Raw genomic sequence first — 16,255 nt, 5'->3', positions numbered from 1 at the left:
TAACATTCATAGTAAGACCACAGTGCAGGCAGGTGCAACCTACACAAGAATCAATGTAATTATATATTTTTTTCATAAAGCTGAATATGGTATTTGTCATGAAAACTGTAAATGCAAACATTTTAAAATAGCCTTAATTTTACTAGGCCAATGATTATCAATAGCTCCTTAAATTTGAATGCTTCCTTTGAACTACTGTAGCTGTTTTTCACAAGGGTAAACTGTGAAACTGTCACACATGCAGTGTAAACTCTGAATGCTTGACCCTATTGCTCTTTACATGCTGTACATCACACACTTGCATTTGGAAAGCGTGTAGAACTGGTGTGGGAGGTAAAAGAAATCCCAAGGTCTTTGAATATCAGCATACAGTTTATTCTGAACAGAGTAAGATACAGGAAATAGATCTTTCTCTGTGCACAAACACTGCATTTCCAACAGGCACCCAGATCTGGTTGTAAAGTCCATTTACACCACACATTTCTTTGTCACACTCAAAGAAAAGTGATTTTGGTCTAAAAGTGTCCATTATCACTCAGAAATGGTGCAAGCAGGAGAGCCAATCAGGGAGGGCGAGGTGAAATGGAAGAACTTCTAAAGGGGGGCTAGAAGCGTATTATATATATTTGTTATCTTCATCAAAGCCGCAAGTCTCTGTCACAACAATCGGATTTCACAGCACAGTCCCTCCCCCCAAAAAACACAAGCACAGGAAAAACATGAAGTTGACTTTTTATTCCTAAAACAGAAGCAGTGCCACCCAAGGATGATGCGGCATTAATATATAATTATTTATATATTGCAGTTTTTCGTTTTTGTGTCTAAATGTGTGGTATAAAATACAATATACGACAATGTACCTCTTTATTTTTAAACACAGTGAACTTCATTGCTGTACAAGTCCCGTGCAGCTAAAGCTTAGCTGTAATTGTGTCCACACGCAAACGCATGGACAGAAACCCCCATCTGGTCTCCTCTGTACATCGTGACAATACAAATAATCTGTCTCCCTTACAAAAAATAATACTCTAAAAGCAAACCTACCGCAACTTTATTTTATTCATCTTTTTAGTGGGTTTTTTGTTGGTTTGTTTTTGTAATTAAGACGGGTACATATATTTTTGACCAATTGCTTTAAAGCAGGAAGGCGATACAAACCTTCTAGAACTTTTATATATAAAAGAGGTTAAGAAATCAGACAAATTATACATTAAAAACTTACAATAAATAAGACAGATGCAGGCATTTTGTTTGGATATAATCCCATCCAAAAGAAACAGGGAATTGGAGGTCTTAAAACCAAGAATTCATTCTCTCATTTCATAGAGCATCAAAGTCCCTTTCCATCAGACTCTATACAGGTTACTTCTCCAGACGCATCGATTATAGAACTGGCCCAATCCATGCTAACCGAGGAGCCGTGGATCCAGGGATGTCAGCACCACCAGTCACCACCAGTCAGCACTTCCGTCTTCCTTCTTTGGCCTCCAAGCTGCCGACAACTCATCCGAGGCCTCCGTTTCTCCACTTTTTCCTCTTTGAGTGAGTGTTATAAACACCTGATTCTCCTCCACAGTGCTGGGTCTCAGGTGTAGTGACGGCCTACCCAGATCATCTCTGCTGTAATGATATAACATATAAAGTCCAGCACTGTAGTTATCTGTTGGGTTGTTTTCAGATCCACCTTTTCGTTCCCTGATAAGGTCCTGCTCTCCGTTCTGCTCTGCGAGTGTTACAACATGGTCATAATAAAGTTGTACATTTGATTGAGCACCACAAAATGAATGGGCAGGCAAGAGCGGCGGTCCTGGGTCGCAGGGTCACAGGTCAGCCAGGAAAGGGCGTTGTACTGCTCCAAGACAAATCTGTGAAGGAAAAACATTTTGGAATATTCAGCATTCGCTCTCATTAAACTGAATTATCTCACTTCCTGGACACGTAGAGGAACATTACCTGAGAACATCAGAGGTCTGATTGGAGTCCAGAGGGTGAGAGTGTTTGCTGTGCAAAAGTTCATCCGATTGCACTGAAGACACATGGAGGTGTAGAGAGGCCTGAGAGTTGGGAAAGAGAGAGGCAAGAAGAAATTTTCAGTCGACAGAACCCATTAATCTACGCCCACCCAAAACAAGCTACAAAGCTGAGCATTTCCTCTCATTGTCAGGGCCTGTTATGAATTAAATCGACAAGCCCATGAACGAGTAAACACAAGACGCCAGAAACATTCATACCCCTGTTTACAGCTTCCTTTATTAGAGAACGGTTTGCTCCAGACTTTTTAATTGTGTACAAGTCAACAAGTCAGCAATAAACGAACAGCTGCTTATCAAATCAAATTCTTTGCCTTAATAATTCATGTCAACACATTTTGCGAGCTCAATTCCCTGAATTATTAAAAATCCCCCATTGCAGGATTCTCTATAAGTGCTGCATGAGGAGGAAACAAAAGGTCACGTGACCTGGATGAAGCTTGACGGGTAGATGGGTGCAGTATCACACGGCTTTCTGAAGAAAATTACATTCTGAACAATGTTTTGCTGGCTCTGCATATATTATAATATCAGTTAAAAATGTCCATTTAGCACATTTACAGTTTTCCTTGGGGATGAATCAATAGAAATGTGATGCAATGTACAAATCCCAAGAGAAACATTTCTGCATTATGAGCAAGTGGCAATTACCTTTAAGAAAAGGGGACACTGGTTTTGTGCCTGAGGACACGCGGACCAGAACCAGTCAGGCAGTGGACCTGCTTTAGCCGTGGACACAAAATAGCCCAGAGCTAATGGCTGCTGGAGGATATTGGGAGCTTCTTCATGAGACTCCATGCGGTCTGTACTTTGACCCTGAAAAAGAAAAGATATAGAGATGAGCTGCAAAAATACAAAAAAAGAAAGGAAAAAAACACTTTTATATGAGAGTTACAAGAAAGTGAGCAACAATTACTCTCAGTAAATAAGTACTACTCTCAGTACCTCGCTTAGCTTTCATTAAATATGTGTTTTGAAGATTAACTGAAGTCTTTTTAATTTTTACATGAAATGTCCCTTTAAAACCTTAAAAAGCTCAAAGTTTTGTCTTTTATTCTAATAGCTCTTTTTAACTGAAAGGTCTGCTAGTCAAAGTTCATGCCATTTCTCTTAACATGCTGATTATTTGTTCCCTTTAGTGGTCAATCGCAGCTACCTTGCTCCCATCTCCTCCATGGGGGTATTGGGATCCAGGTGAGTGGACTGGTGACGTTGTGGGTGAGGCAGGGAGGATATTTATGATGTCAGGATCAACCAGGTCATTCTCCTGCTCCAGAAGGTCAAAGATGTTTCCCATTGGATCTGATCCATCTGGAAATTAAGCAAGGCTTCAGTATAATTTATTTGCATTGACATGCAACTGATTCATATGGCAAAATCTCCAAGTATGGCAAGAACACAGGCTACCAAGTAAAATAGACTTGGAAAAAGACAAATGTTGTTCCTCACCATTGCCAGGGTTGAAGGCAATGTCAATGTTCTCATGTGGGAAGTTGGAGCTGTTGACTTGCACAGAAGCAGAGGTGGGGAACACCAGGATGTGTGTGCAAGACGTGTCCTGCGGGGTGCTCAGCTGGGACGTCTGCATGTTCAGAGTTGTACTGCGACCAAACACCGAACCTGTTGACACAGAATCTGGACAAAGAAAAGAGACAGAAAAGATCAAAAAGACAGATTGAATATGAGATCAAGAGAAACAAGGATTCATTGATGGAAGTGCAAGATATTACTAGCTGTTATTTTCATTATTGAATCAGGTTTGACTGAAATCGAAATTCGCTTTTAATGAGTTAAAACCAGGTTTTTTCCTTGCATAGGCATCCTAGTATGAAGAAAAAAAACCTGTCGCTCTCTAAGCTTTGTGAGCGATGGGCAAAATCCATCAGATGCAATACATCTTGATATTATGACAGAATGAAAAGCTTTTTTCAAATAAAGCCATCGATCTTCAGTATCATCACACCAGCACAGGAATCAATAGGAGTGCAGAAAAGTGTTTTATGAGATCGAGACACACACAGGAGTGTATATCAGATAGGGACAGCAGACACATGCGTTATGACACTGAGGCTATCATTCACATCCACAGCAGAGATGCACGACTACAGGGTTATATTTTAAAGGTAAAGTGTGTTTTTTGATGTTTAATTATCCTTTTCAAATCTGATTTAAAACACATTTTAATAATAAGTCTGTTGAGTTTTCAGAAAAGAGTCATTATTTTTAAAATTCCCTTTTGTGCCACAAATAGAGCAGAAACTAACTAACTAAACACACTAATTACAGCTAATGCATCAAACTAGCCATAAAAATAAGGACGACAACATGCACACCATACGGAGAGTAACAGGAAGTGTGATTCTACCTGGCATGATGACAAATGAGCCCTGGGGTTCCATGGCAACCAGGCAGGCGCTAAGGATGCTGGGAGTGTCAGCTGCTGAGATCCCGCATAGCTTACAGTTCTCCTTCAGCCTCCGAGACACTGACTGCAGATTCCGTCTGCTCAGTAAAATACTCCAGTCTGAGAGAAGGAAAAATTTTATTCATTCCTATATGCAAAAAAATCCATCCAACTGGATGTACACTCTGGGATGCCGATCAGTCAATTAGCTAGAAGGATGTCACAATGAATTTCCCTTATTTTAATAAAACTACAATATTAATAATAATAGTAATACATTTATGTAGCAATCATTTTATAAAAGCAGTAACCAACTCGAGTCAAAACTATGAATACTGCCAAGCTTAAAGGCCTAAAAACTTTTACATGGCCATTACCTCGCAACTCTCCATGCCCTATTCGCCCAAGCCGGCCAATCACCACTCTCCATGGCAATGATGTCATCTGAACCAAACCTAGACACCAATCCCAAAGCTTTTGTAGGCCCAACTTCCGGGCAGATCCCTTTTTCCTTCTTGCTCTGAGATGACAAAAACAGAAACATTTAAAACCTCCAATGCTTCTACAAATGTTTCAAATATTTTTTAAAACATCCTTAAACTAGATTTTGTAAATTTGTTATACTTAAAATGTACATCATGGAGATGAAAGTAAAAGTGTTACAAAGGTGTCAGGTCTCTCACTTGTCATGGCTATGGTGCTGATAATGGTTCATTACACTTTTCTGAAGTGTTGAGTGAATAATTAATCCTGCATAGTTCACGAACCACCTGCATGTCACACAATGCTATTGAGTGAGGACGTGCTTTTTTTGTAGTTCACCTGTTGGGTACGTCTATGCTGATGATACAGGTTTCCAGCAGCTCTCCATACAGGTCTGTACAGGTGGCCAACAGCCATCTTTGATCATGTGACAGGCAGTAGCCCACAAACAGGACGTTATACTTCTGAGACGCCTCTCCGAATGTCTCACCCAGCTCCGTTTGCTTGTCTTTCGTTGGGGCCAGGATGAAGGGTGGCGTGTACAATCGCAGACACTCCGGTCTCTGTGGCAAGAAAGTCATATGTTAATGGTAAATAGCGACAGAACTTAAGTTGCCACTTTTTCTCCCTATAAAAACAGTAAAGATCAGGACAAGAGGACAAAATTGAAGGGCCTAAGGTCGAACCATCAGCCTCATACCCGGGCATGTCAACATAACCTTTTCCTCTCTTATGAAATCAATAAACCCCACAGGGTAGTCACATCTCTTTTGTGAGTGGGAAGAAAGTGGGGTGGGAGAAACGGTGGTAGTGAGCGTAGCGAGAAAATTGGATTCTACAAATAGGTCGGTGAAGAAAGGAGAGCAAGTGGAGCTTTCGGATTCCTCTGCCAAAACATGCAAGCCGGATCCCATTAGGGAGGTCTCACGGAGCTGCCCAAGCAGATAATGGAAAGAGAACTGTTGGGTTGTGCGAGTCCCCTTTGGTTTTGTTCCAGGACGGGGAGGTCAGTGTAACAGTCTCCACACGTCACCGAGTTCTCATACAGCACTGAGAGCCGTTAAAGAGCCTGAATGGGCTGCCAGGGCGGGAGCACTATGGAGGAGGTCCGAACTATGGGCCCTGGGAGCCTCAAATAAGGGTGCTCATTTTGACACTGCTGGCACTGGGGACTGGCACTTTAACATGTCATTCTGGAGGATTGACGGACCTTTAGCAATGCTAATGTGTATTTTTTTTTTAAGGTGCTTTGGAGACTGTCTGAGCTACCCATTTCTATACAAGAAGAAAGGGAACTGCTTTTGAATTTGTCATCCAATCAATCTGCTGAACTCTCAACTCACATCTGGGTTCCTGAGGGAAGTGTCGAGGGCGAGGCCGGGGCCGAAACCCGTCAGTGATTTCACATTGATGGAGGCTGGGAGGGGTCTTCTGCACTGGGTGAAGACGGAGAAGGCCAGAGACTTGAGGTGCTGGGCGTAGAGGTACCTCTCTTCACTCCTCACAGGCTGGAGCAAGTACTGACAAGGGACAATCTAAGAACACAAAGTGCACAGATATAAAACAGTGATTTGTTTCACTATTGTCTTCACATGGTATCTACTGTTTATAGGTGTCTATTTGAGACCACAAGAAATGAAGTCACACAGTGGTTCTCAACCTTTCTGACTTCAAGGTCCCCCATTTTTCACAACAATATTTGCCCAACATTCCTAGTTTAAACTACAGGATTCCAGAAGTTTTAAGAGCTAAATGTTCTTCAGGGTTCCCACTCTCATTGAATTTAAATGACTTTTCCAGTTCATAATTCACTGGATAAGAATTATTTTTTTAACCCACAATTCACAAAAATATGACAGCTTGGCATAACTACAAAAACATACATTCGTTATAAAAGTACCCATGGAATTTTTTTTAATTAATGACTTAGAAATCACACTTTGAAAAGTAGGGAAATTGAAAACAATGGGAACCCTGGTTCTTCAAAGAAAAAATGTGATTTAAAAAAAATTGTGGTGTTTTTTGAGCAGATTTTAATGCTTGTTTTATCTTATTTCAAATAATTTTAAGTCATCATGGGGCCCACTAGTTGTGAACCACTGCACTAGACTTTTTGCTGCATTGGCTTCCTTTCATCTGAATGTTAAACTGACTTTCAAGATGTGTCCAACTGTGAAGGATGTCTAGTATCATCTGCTGTACCTACCTGTACAAACACAGAGTTGCGGATGTGAGCTGGAAGGGCCTGCAGCATCTCCAGGTAGCAGCGGAGGAGTCCCAGCGTCCACATGCTTGATTGTGACGTCCCTGGCTCCGCCTCCTCATATGAGAAGGGGTCCACAATATAGATCATGATGGCAGGTGGGTAGGTGATGGCATGGGAATCTCCATCTGTAGGAACTCCGACCTTTTCTCTCTCCATAGTGCTGATTTATAAAAGGAAAAGAAAGGGTCTTTAATGTGCTTTTAACACAAAGCCTGATTTTAAGTGTTTTACAAGTTACATTACATTTTGACAGGACTTAAATTTATATATGATGCTACGATTAAGACAGGAAAAGGCAACAAATACATTGTGTACCTCTCTGGTGGTTCAGATGGCCCCTGAGTCTGGCTGTTGACGGCTGAATTGTCTCCAGAGAGGCTTGAGTTCTGGGTGACAGCCTGCTGGCCCAGAGCCCCAGACTGGGAGCTGTTACCTTGGACTCCCATGCTTCCAAAGGGAGGGAACGAGCTGGGCTTGGCAGACTGGATGTTGCTGCCCTGAGGGCCTGAGGAGGAGGAGGGGGTGTTATTGGTGTTGCCTGGCAGGCCTGAGCCACTGTTGCTGGCAGCACTGTTGTTGTTGAGGGCGGAGCCTCCGGAGGCCATTGAGGTTTGGGAGTTGGAGGAGGCGGAGCCTGAGGATTGCGAGGAAGATGATTGGGTGGAAGAAGTGACAGGGGTTGGCTGAATGAGGAGAGTGCTGTCCAATGACTGTGTAGCGAGGTATGGAGCTGAAGAAACAGGGAACAAGATGAAGATTAGTGAAACAAGTAATCTTTGATATATTTCTGTGACAGCAGGGATAACTAAGAGAGAGAGATGGGTCTTACCGAGGTCATGTCTGCAGACTTGGGCAAACAGTTTGAGCTTGGCAAACGCATCACTGCTGCCACCAGCTGCTTTCAGGAACCAATCACTGACTGGCTGTTCTGAGAGCTTCTTGGCAGCTGCTCCACCCACCCTAACAATGCCATCAGCATGCACTTTGGAGATTGGTCGATGCTGACCAAGCTTACAAGACTGTTGGGCAGAAACAGAAAGAGACCAATCAGAAAGCAGGTCAGAGAATCCAGGAAAGTTAGAAAAATAAATAAATAAAGCGCAAGGCTTCTAATGTCAGTCACACCAAATTATTATTTTTTTTTTATTGTATTCATTATCACACTGGTTTGTTGCAAAAATATTTTACTGTTTACTAAATTCTTCTGGTTATTTACTTGTATTGGCTAATGAATCGTAAGTCTCGCCCATTCACAGGAAATAGCTTACTTCTGTGTTAAAGTAAGGTGGACAGTAAGAGACGAAATTAAAGACTGAAACTCTCTCACCTCGTAGACCGCTGTCAACTCTCTAAAGAAGCTCTTGGCTCCAGAGAGGAGAGCATCGCTGTCCGGGCAGAGGACCAGATAGCCCACGTCTCTCTGGGAGCCAAAGGGATCCAGCAGTAGCTTCTCCCAGTAGGGCAGGCCGAAGGGAGACAGCACCACAAAGTCATACTCATACCCAACCAAGAAGGTAGGAATGGGCAGCGGCTCCGGAGACTCATCAGTGCCTGGAGAGAAGCAAAGAAGTAAAGTCAGAGTGACAGATGAGTGTTATCAAGGTTGCCCCTGCTAGCAATTTCAAAGTCCATTAACAATCTTGTCAATGGGTAATTTTGAACATTTCCACTCCAAAAATCACGAAGGCCTTTTGCTCAACAAGTGCCCTTGCTGCTTACCATAAGACCCTCTTCCAGCCATCTTGTGAAACTGCTGCCATGTGAGAGGCCCCTGGACTCCCCATGAACGAACAGTCCTCTTCTTCTGGATGGCATCCTGAAGAACAGGCTGAAGAGAGAGGAGAACTCTCAACACATCCTGAGAGCACAGCCTGCTCACATCCACTGCTATAGAGAGCGAGAGAGAGAGAGAGAGAGAGAGAGAGAGAGACTGTTTAATACGCATCATCCTAAAGCACTGATTTTAGCCCTCCAAAACTAATTTTATCCAAAAACAGAAAATTCTAATTATTTTTGGTTTCTGAAATTGTTGCATCACTAGCAGAACACAAATGGAAATAAGCGTAATAGTAAGCGGTAATAAGCGTCAACTGTAAAAGGAAGGACTGAGAACAATTAATTGCTCACAGTAAGACCAGGACTGTGTATTAAAGTAAGTAGTGTCAACTTTGACCTCAAGTTATCATGGCTATTTTCTCTTTTGTAAATGTGAATGTCTTCCTTCTTTAATAATCATATCTTTAATAATTAAAGTACCAGCCTAATGATTGACGAGTATTGATTTTTGAAATGAACAAATGGCGAACATGCTCTAATCTCTCACCGCTGCGTTTGGCCCAATGGTGCAAACACGTGCTTTTCACCAGCGTCTCGTCCACCTTCCCGCCGGACATGTTATCCATGAACTGCCGCCCGTGTTCTAGAGCCATGTAACAGTCGTTGTGGAAGTCCCTTTCCTCCACACGCACACATGGTGGTACAGTGGCGTCCCCTGGCCCTTGGGAAGACAGTCCCTCTGGGTCCGACGCCAGTATAGGGGAGAAGGGATTAGTGCACTGATCCTGCAGGACAGAGATAAGCTCGTCTGGGACTCGATCCTTGCCTCCACCCCCTGTCTTCTCCAGTGACATGCTCCGTATCATCTCAAAGCGCTTCTCCGCCTCCTGGCTAACGTCCGAACCCCGTCCGATGATATCCAGCTCATCTTCCAGGAAGAGGCCAGAGCCATTACCGTAGCGCCGGTTGACGACAGCGCTGAAGCCGCACCCGCAGGGATACTGGGCCTCCATGTTGGGGTCGCTGATGTAGATGCCCACATCGGCGCCTTTGATGTTCATGTTGCAGACGCAGATGCAGCAGCTGTCAAAGTTGCAGTCCTTGAACAGGTTCATGACAGATTCCGACAGGATGAGGTTGACGTATAGGCTGTGGGCTTCGGGGATGGAGGGTACCGTCGCAGGCTCCACAGAGTTGAGCGGCCTGCAGGTGGAGGGTGTCGAGGCCGGCGAGTACAAGTCCGAGTTCTCATATTTGAGGGAACCTTGCACACTGGCTGGGCCTCTGGGGGTCCGGGGTGTCCGTGGGGTACGAGGGGTGGGAGCTGAGAAGCGAGGCGTGGCAGGGGATGGGAGGATGCTCGTGCCGCTGTTGCTGGGCGGAGCGCTGTTAGATAAGAAAGGCGTGTGGGTCTGAGGGGTGTACGTCTGGATATACTCTTGTTCCATAGCATTGTTTTCACTAGAGTGCAAAAAGCAGAAAAAGACAAGAGGTTAACTGGGACATCACTGAAATCAAACCCTACAACAACAAACTGAGCAACATTCTATTCTCACTACCATAGATGATTATTGGATATTAACATCATGAGCTGCAGTACTGTACTTGTATCCCAAGAAGACCTCTGGGGGGGGAGGGAGTGAAAAACTATTTTTAGGCAGACGGTCCAACAGGCAGCTGTGCAAGAAATGAAAGCACAGCTTGTGCCACATGGACTGTACGTGTGTGCGAGTGTGAGAATGCCGAGTGTAGCTCACGGTGGCCTTTAAAACAGGCAGGCGTTTGAAGGTCCCCCATTTGAAGACGTTGCCCTCTCCCCCAGCTGCTGTGGGTTATAAAAGAAGCCTAACCAGCTCATAAAGGGCTTTTGGACTGACTTAAACAAACGTGGACTTTATGACCAGACTTATCGCCCTGTCATCAACGATTCACAACACCCCCTTCCTCTCTCGATTTCACTAAATTTCACGACAGCAAATCTAACGTCCAAGAACACAATGTTCTATTTTCTTTCTGAGATTAATGTATGAAAATAACTATCCAATTATTTTTTCATCTGTTTAGATGCAGTGCTAGTATAAAGAGATGATAGAAGCTCAAGTCTAACTTGATACTAACAGAACAAAAGAGCATAGCTGAAGTTGACCCTGACACAGGTTCATAACATCACATGAAAAAGCAAACCAGATGACAAGAATACGACATGAATAACAATCAGATGTGGTGATCTGAGCAAACACCAGCTATTCAAATAAACCAGTCCATGAGAAACAGAGTAGCTTGAGTGTGGACAGTGAAGAAGCTGTGAGATAAGCAGCTTCTAAATATAAGAAAATAAAAGGACAGTGGCAGCAGATGGATATGACAGGCTAATTACCATTGTGTTAACACCTGTCCTTCGCTTTTATTCTCTTTTCGCCATTACTAAGAACAAGATGTGTGTGGGTGTAACTGATTCCACAGAGCATGAGTTTGTACCTACAGTTCTTGGGTGAACAGTTCTTGCAGAAAATGATTTGCATGTAAATGGAAAATTATATTTTACCACAAAAATCAAAAGGGAACTGTGCCATAATTTATGAGAATGAAAGACAAAAATATATTAAAATGGCCAAATGAGAATTTGGCAAGGAAATGTGCTTTACTGTCAGAATTAACAATCTTAATTGCAAATTATTTTATTTTTATTTGGGAGTGAAATATGGTCCTGACATCTCTTTGTGAGACCCTTAGTGGATACAAAAGTCTGTGTAAAGATATGGGTGTTGTTTATACAGTAAGTTCAGTAGATTTCACCCCAGATGTGAAACTCACCCATCCTTGCTGAAAATGGTCATAGCAGGTACAGAGTTGAGTAGCTCCAGTTTTCCCACTGTCCAGCTGGGCCTGTAAACACACTCATCAGGCAGTTTGATAGGGGGCAGGCACTGACTGGGCAAAGACTTCAGGGGGGCAAACATGGAGCAGCCCACAAACGGCTGACACAAGTCAGGCTTGTACACAAATGAGAAGTCCTGAGGAGAGAGAGAAAACCATATTCAATTTGCTGTTGTGTCATTCCAGGTCAATAGCAATAAAAAAAAAATTAAATTAAAGAAAGCACTTGAGTAAATGCATGCAAGCTAATTTCAACAAGTTTAAAGATCATAGATAATTTAGCTGCAAAATGATTCCTAATATCAAACATGAAGTGCATTCCCATTGGCTGTGATCATGTTGCTCTGCACAGCATTTTGCTGTCAGTACAGAATAGAAACATACAGCATTGCACATGATTAGGACATGGTGTAGCAGTCTTATTACTCGTCTAACCTTGATTTCAGAAGGTTTGGGGCTGCAGAAACTCTCCTCCACCTCGATTTTAAACTGACCACCCAGAGCAGTATGGCCATCTAGAGTGTTGAGGCCAGAGCCAGGCTCCATACAGCCATACTCTTTGTTCATGGGAGAGTAACCCATGTTGTGCTGCTCTAAAGATGGAGGCGTAGGGAACATCTGGTGTAGATCAGCCGCGCCTGAGGGATGGATGAGCAGAGGGAAAGATGACATGTAAGTGGAAGGATGCAGGGGACGATACACAGTACATGCATAAAAAGATTATGTTTTAAATTGTCTCATTTCCTACTTATTCTCATGAAAAGCAAAATCACTTATTGCCAAAATGTCAAAGTTGCAAAGAACTTTTAAAAAATATTTTGATTAGTTTATTTAAAAGAATATAGTATTTCTTAACCCTTAATGTTTGCACATTAAAGAAAACTAACACTGTGTTCCAACTCAAAGGAATGTGCATGATGTTACTTGCGATGTAAACATTGTCATAATGGCCAGCAGGGAGCAGCATACAGAGTTTGAATGATGAAGTAAACCCTGTATATTTATAGAGACAGAGACTGTGCTCACTTATACAGGGAACAGGGTCCATTGTGGTTGGTTTCGACTCCTTGCTGCCAAACTTCTCATCTGCTCCATTTACAGCTCTCCGTGCTCCAGGCTATGGAGACATACACAAATTAGCCACAAATCAGAGCTATGATTTCATTAAAATTACAGCAATTTCTCTACAGTTAAAAAAAAAAAAACATTTCCATTGCAAACACACCTTTATTTTCAAGTAGCCGAGCAAAGGTAATTTTATCAGTGATTACATATTGATTATATATTTTAACATCTAATTACGTACAGCAATCAGCTCCGAGCCCTTGCGTCATTGTGAAAATTTGCCAAACCAGCAAAATTTATTTTCACACAGTGACGCAAAGGGGAGACAAAATAGAAAGAGAAAATAGAAAGACAGCTTGATACTAACTGTTTGTTCATCCTCATCTGAGTTGAAGAGGTTGTCCAGGTCTTTGAAGGAGACTGCCAGGTCTGAATCATGTATGAGGCTGGTGGAAGCAGCCCGGTTATGGGCTGCAGCCTGCTGAGCATCTGAGAGAGAGAAAGCGAGAGAAAGCTTAACACACAGGCCTGTTTCTCCAGCTTTATCTAGCGTAACCACAGCCTGGGCTTGAGACCACATCAGGACGAGCCCTTTCCCTCACTCAGCAAACACATTTAACCTTTATGGGCAACAATACACTAAACTGAACCAGGCTGTCAACAGGGAAACTATTTCAAATAAAATAAATGGACTCAGGGTTTGAGAGGGGTTCATGAGAGAGTCACTGGAGTGTAACAGGACAGTCCTTACCTTCTGATAGTGCAACACTGCCATCTTCTCCCTGTGAGAGAGAAAAGATAGCAAGCGTTAAAAAAAGACAATATATAATGCACAGATACACAAAGGTTGTGTTAGATTAGATACACAGGGTCCAAAATGTACTTTGAAACATGTCAATCACAAATGAGTTGAGACAAAACTAAAACATATACTGTAAAAAGTGTTAACCTCCAAATGTTACCTCAAAGGGATATTTCTTCTTAATTTAACCCTTAAAATAGTTCTATTAGGTACAGATTTACGTATTTAGATGATATTTTGACATTAATAAAACCAGTTCATGTACGTTATTTCTTTTCAGTGTAGTCCTCAATATTATGCACACACAGATTAACTTTTTCACAAAACAAAGATGAAAACAGTGCAGAGTTTGTCGGTTCACGAATACATGCTAGTTAACAATCACTTAGAAACAGCCAACCAATGAGACAAGGTGACAACAAAAGAGGAGTGAGGGAGAGTGTGACAAAGAGAAACAGAGTGAGTGTGGAAGCATATTTATATTTTACCACCAAATTATATCTTCCACGCACAGAATAATAAATAGCATTGCAATATAAGATAACGGCACAGGCTAGCGGGACTTCAGCTTTCCCTCAGCGCCTTACAAAACTCACCCCAGACCCTTAACCTGCCCCTCATGCAACCTCCACATCTCAGAGCCACCATTACAATGCAAGCCGCATGCTATGCAGAGATTCATTACGCCGTGCATAATTTCATTACGCTGCAGGCCGTCTCTCTGCATAAAGAGTGTAATCTGTTCCTTCGTACACATACTTCACATCCTAATGACAAACTCTGTAATAAACGCCTGTACATGCAAATCACTCAGCCCCGTAATCGATAGCAGAACCCTGGGGTGGAGCACAGGAGTTAAGAAAGCAATTTTCTATGTAGACTATGTATTTTACAACACATGAACTGCTGTGTGTGTTTACACGTAACAGACACACGTGTGTTATAAATGAGTCTGTCCTGCACCATATGGCCTACATTACTTAAACCTCTCCTGAGACAGCAAAAAGTAGCTGTAAGGTTACCAAGACAAACATATGACGTGTAATTCTGAGAGTAGGTACCAAAAAAGCTTTTACAAAACAATGAAGTAACAGAGTACAGAAGGACAAAGCTGATTTTTGTTAATCCTTCACAGCTGCCAAAAAGACACTTAAAGTATGTGTGAAAATCCAACAGGAATGGGAGAGACTGTTCGCCCCCTCTATTCATGCTCTCTCCTCCACGTTTGAGGGTGTCAGATTCAGATCTCAGATGGGAATCTCCCATGAGCTGAAGACAGCAGACATGATGCCAGCATATTACACTCTACACTGCCAATGGAGAATCTGGGGTGTCTAAAATTCCTTTTCGCATGGAACAAAAGTCCATGTGAATCTGTATTCACAACCCTTTTTACTTGCGTAATGTTGCATATTTCTAAGTGAAAATGAAACTAGCTTATGAAAAGTGAAGATCACCCTTACGTTTTCCACTCAAAACTTTGGGGTCAATAAGCTTTTTAAAAAAAAATATATATTATATATATATATATATATATATATATATATATATATATATATATATATATATATATATATATATATATATATATAGTAAAGAATTATAATGCTGCATAAGAATTATATTTAAAACATGCTATTCTTTTAAACGGCTTCATGGTTTTCACAGAAACATTAAGCAGCACAACTAGTTTTCAACAATGATAATGTTTCTTGAGCACCAAATCTGCACAAAAAAATGATTTCTGAAGGATCATATGACAGGATCATGTGGAATAATGGCTGCTAAAAAATTCAGCTTTGCCATCACAGATATAAATGACATTTTTAAAAACACATATTGCAACTGTAAGAATTTGACAATATTACTGTTTTACTGTATTTTTCATCAAATAGATGCAACCTCTGTGAGCATAAGATACCCTTAAAAAAATCTTATCAACCCCAAACTTTTGAACATTAGTTTAGGCCAACGAGTAGTGCATTAGACACATCTCTAGCAAAAAAAAAAAAAACTTTGCTCACCTTGTTTCTCTTTCCTGGTTCTCTATCTCCCCCAGCTTTGTCTTTCTTATCTGAGAAGGTGAACTTAACATCTCCGTCAACAAAAGCGTAGGGGTCGACCTCAGGCTCGTGGTCGCCGTCTGTAATGGCTGCAGCCAGGTGCTGGTTCTGTCGCTGCAGGTACGTCTGGATCCGTTCATCTGAGACCTTGAGTGGCCTCTTGGAGGCAACCATTAACCTGGAAAGGACAAAAGAAAAATAGGTCAAACCACGACTAAAATATTATAACCCTGCTTGGTACGCTCATACTGGCCAGAGACAATTATAGCTCCCAGACCAATCAAGTGGGCAATAATTGGGATTAAAAGATTATTTTTGATTGAAATTAACACATTCACTGCATAACAGAAAACCTATAGTAGTTGACAATAAATCATAACGCTATCTACAAGCTTTGAAGTTCTGTCCAAGTTTTAATCACTCAGTGTCTCTCAAATCTTTACTTTTGTGTTATGTAAATCCCTCTGTATTGGTTAAATGGTATGTACC

At 41.9% G+C, this 16,255-nt stretch overlaps 1 protein-coding gene across 1 annotated transcript in view; it reads right to left on the bottom strand.

Moving 5' to 3' along the window:
• Positions 1–716: 716 nt before the first annotated feature.
• The window catches only part of LOC306865962 (mediator of RNA polymerase II transcription subunit 13-like), a 64,244-nt gene continuing 48,705 nt past the window's right edge, over positions 717–16,255 (bottom strand). Inside the window, exons 10-30 of the mRNA XM_079410839.1 lie at positions 15,728–15,944; positions 13,653–13,683; positions 13,269–13,390; positions 12,863–12,953; positions 12,272–12,474; positions 11,774–11,973; positions 9,507–10,420; positions 8,903–9,070; positions 8,511–8,734; positions 8,013–8,202; positions 7,499–7,913; positions 7,124–7,343; positions 6,261–6,452; positions 5,257–5,480; positions 4,812–4,954; positions 4,396–4,554; positions 3,480–3,665; positions 3,187–3,341; positions 2,682–2,846; positions 1,954–2,054; positions 717–1,865 (exon numbers count right to left, since the gene is read on the bottom strand). Of these exons, the coding sequence (XP_079266965.1) occupies positions 1,733–1,865; positions 1,954–2,054; positions 2,682–2,846; positions 3,187–3,341; positions 3,480–3,665; positions 4,396–4,554; positions 4,812–4,954; positions 5,257–5,480; positions 6,261–6,452; positions 7,124–7,343; positions 7,499–7,913; positions 8,013–8,202; positions 8,511–8,734; positions 8,903–9,070; positions 9,507–10,420; positions 11,774–11,973; positions 12,272–12,474; positions 12,863–12,953; positions 13,269–13,390; positions 13,653–13,683; positions 15,728–15,944 (4,453 nt within the window). The 3' untranslated portion in view covers positions 717–1,732. The remainder of the gene's footprint in view (positions 1,866–1,953; positions 2,055–2,681; positions 2,847–3,186; positions 3,342–3,479; positions 3,666–4,395; positions 4,555–4,811; positions 4,955–5,256; positions 5,481–6,260; positions 6,453–7,123; positions 7,344–7,498; positions 7,914–8,012; positions 8,203–8,510; positions 8,735–8,902; positions 9,071–9,506; positions 10,421–11,773; positions 11,974–12,271; positions 12,475–12,862; positions 12,954–13,268; positions 13,391–13,652; positions 13,684–15,727; positions 15,945–16,255) is intronic.

This window comes from Barbus barbus (genome assembly GCF_936440315.1).
Source record: "Barbus barbus genome assembly, chromosome: 47".
In the NCBI taxonomy this organism is placed as follows: Eukaryota; Metazoa; Chordata; class Actinopteri; order Cypriniformes; family Cyprinidae; genus Barbus; species Barbus barbus.
This window is presented reverse-complemented; position numbering and strand designations above follow the sequence as displayed.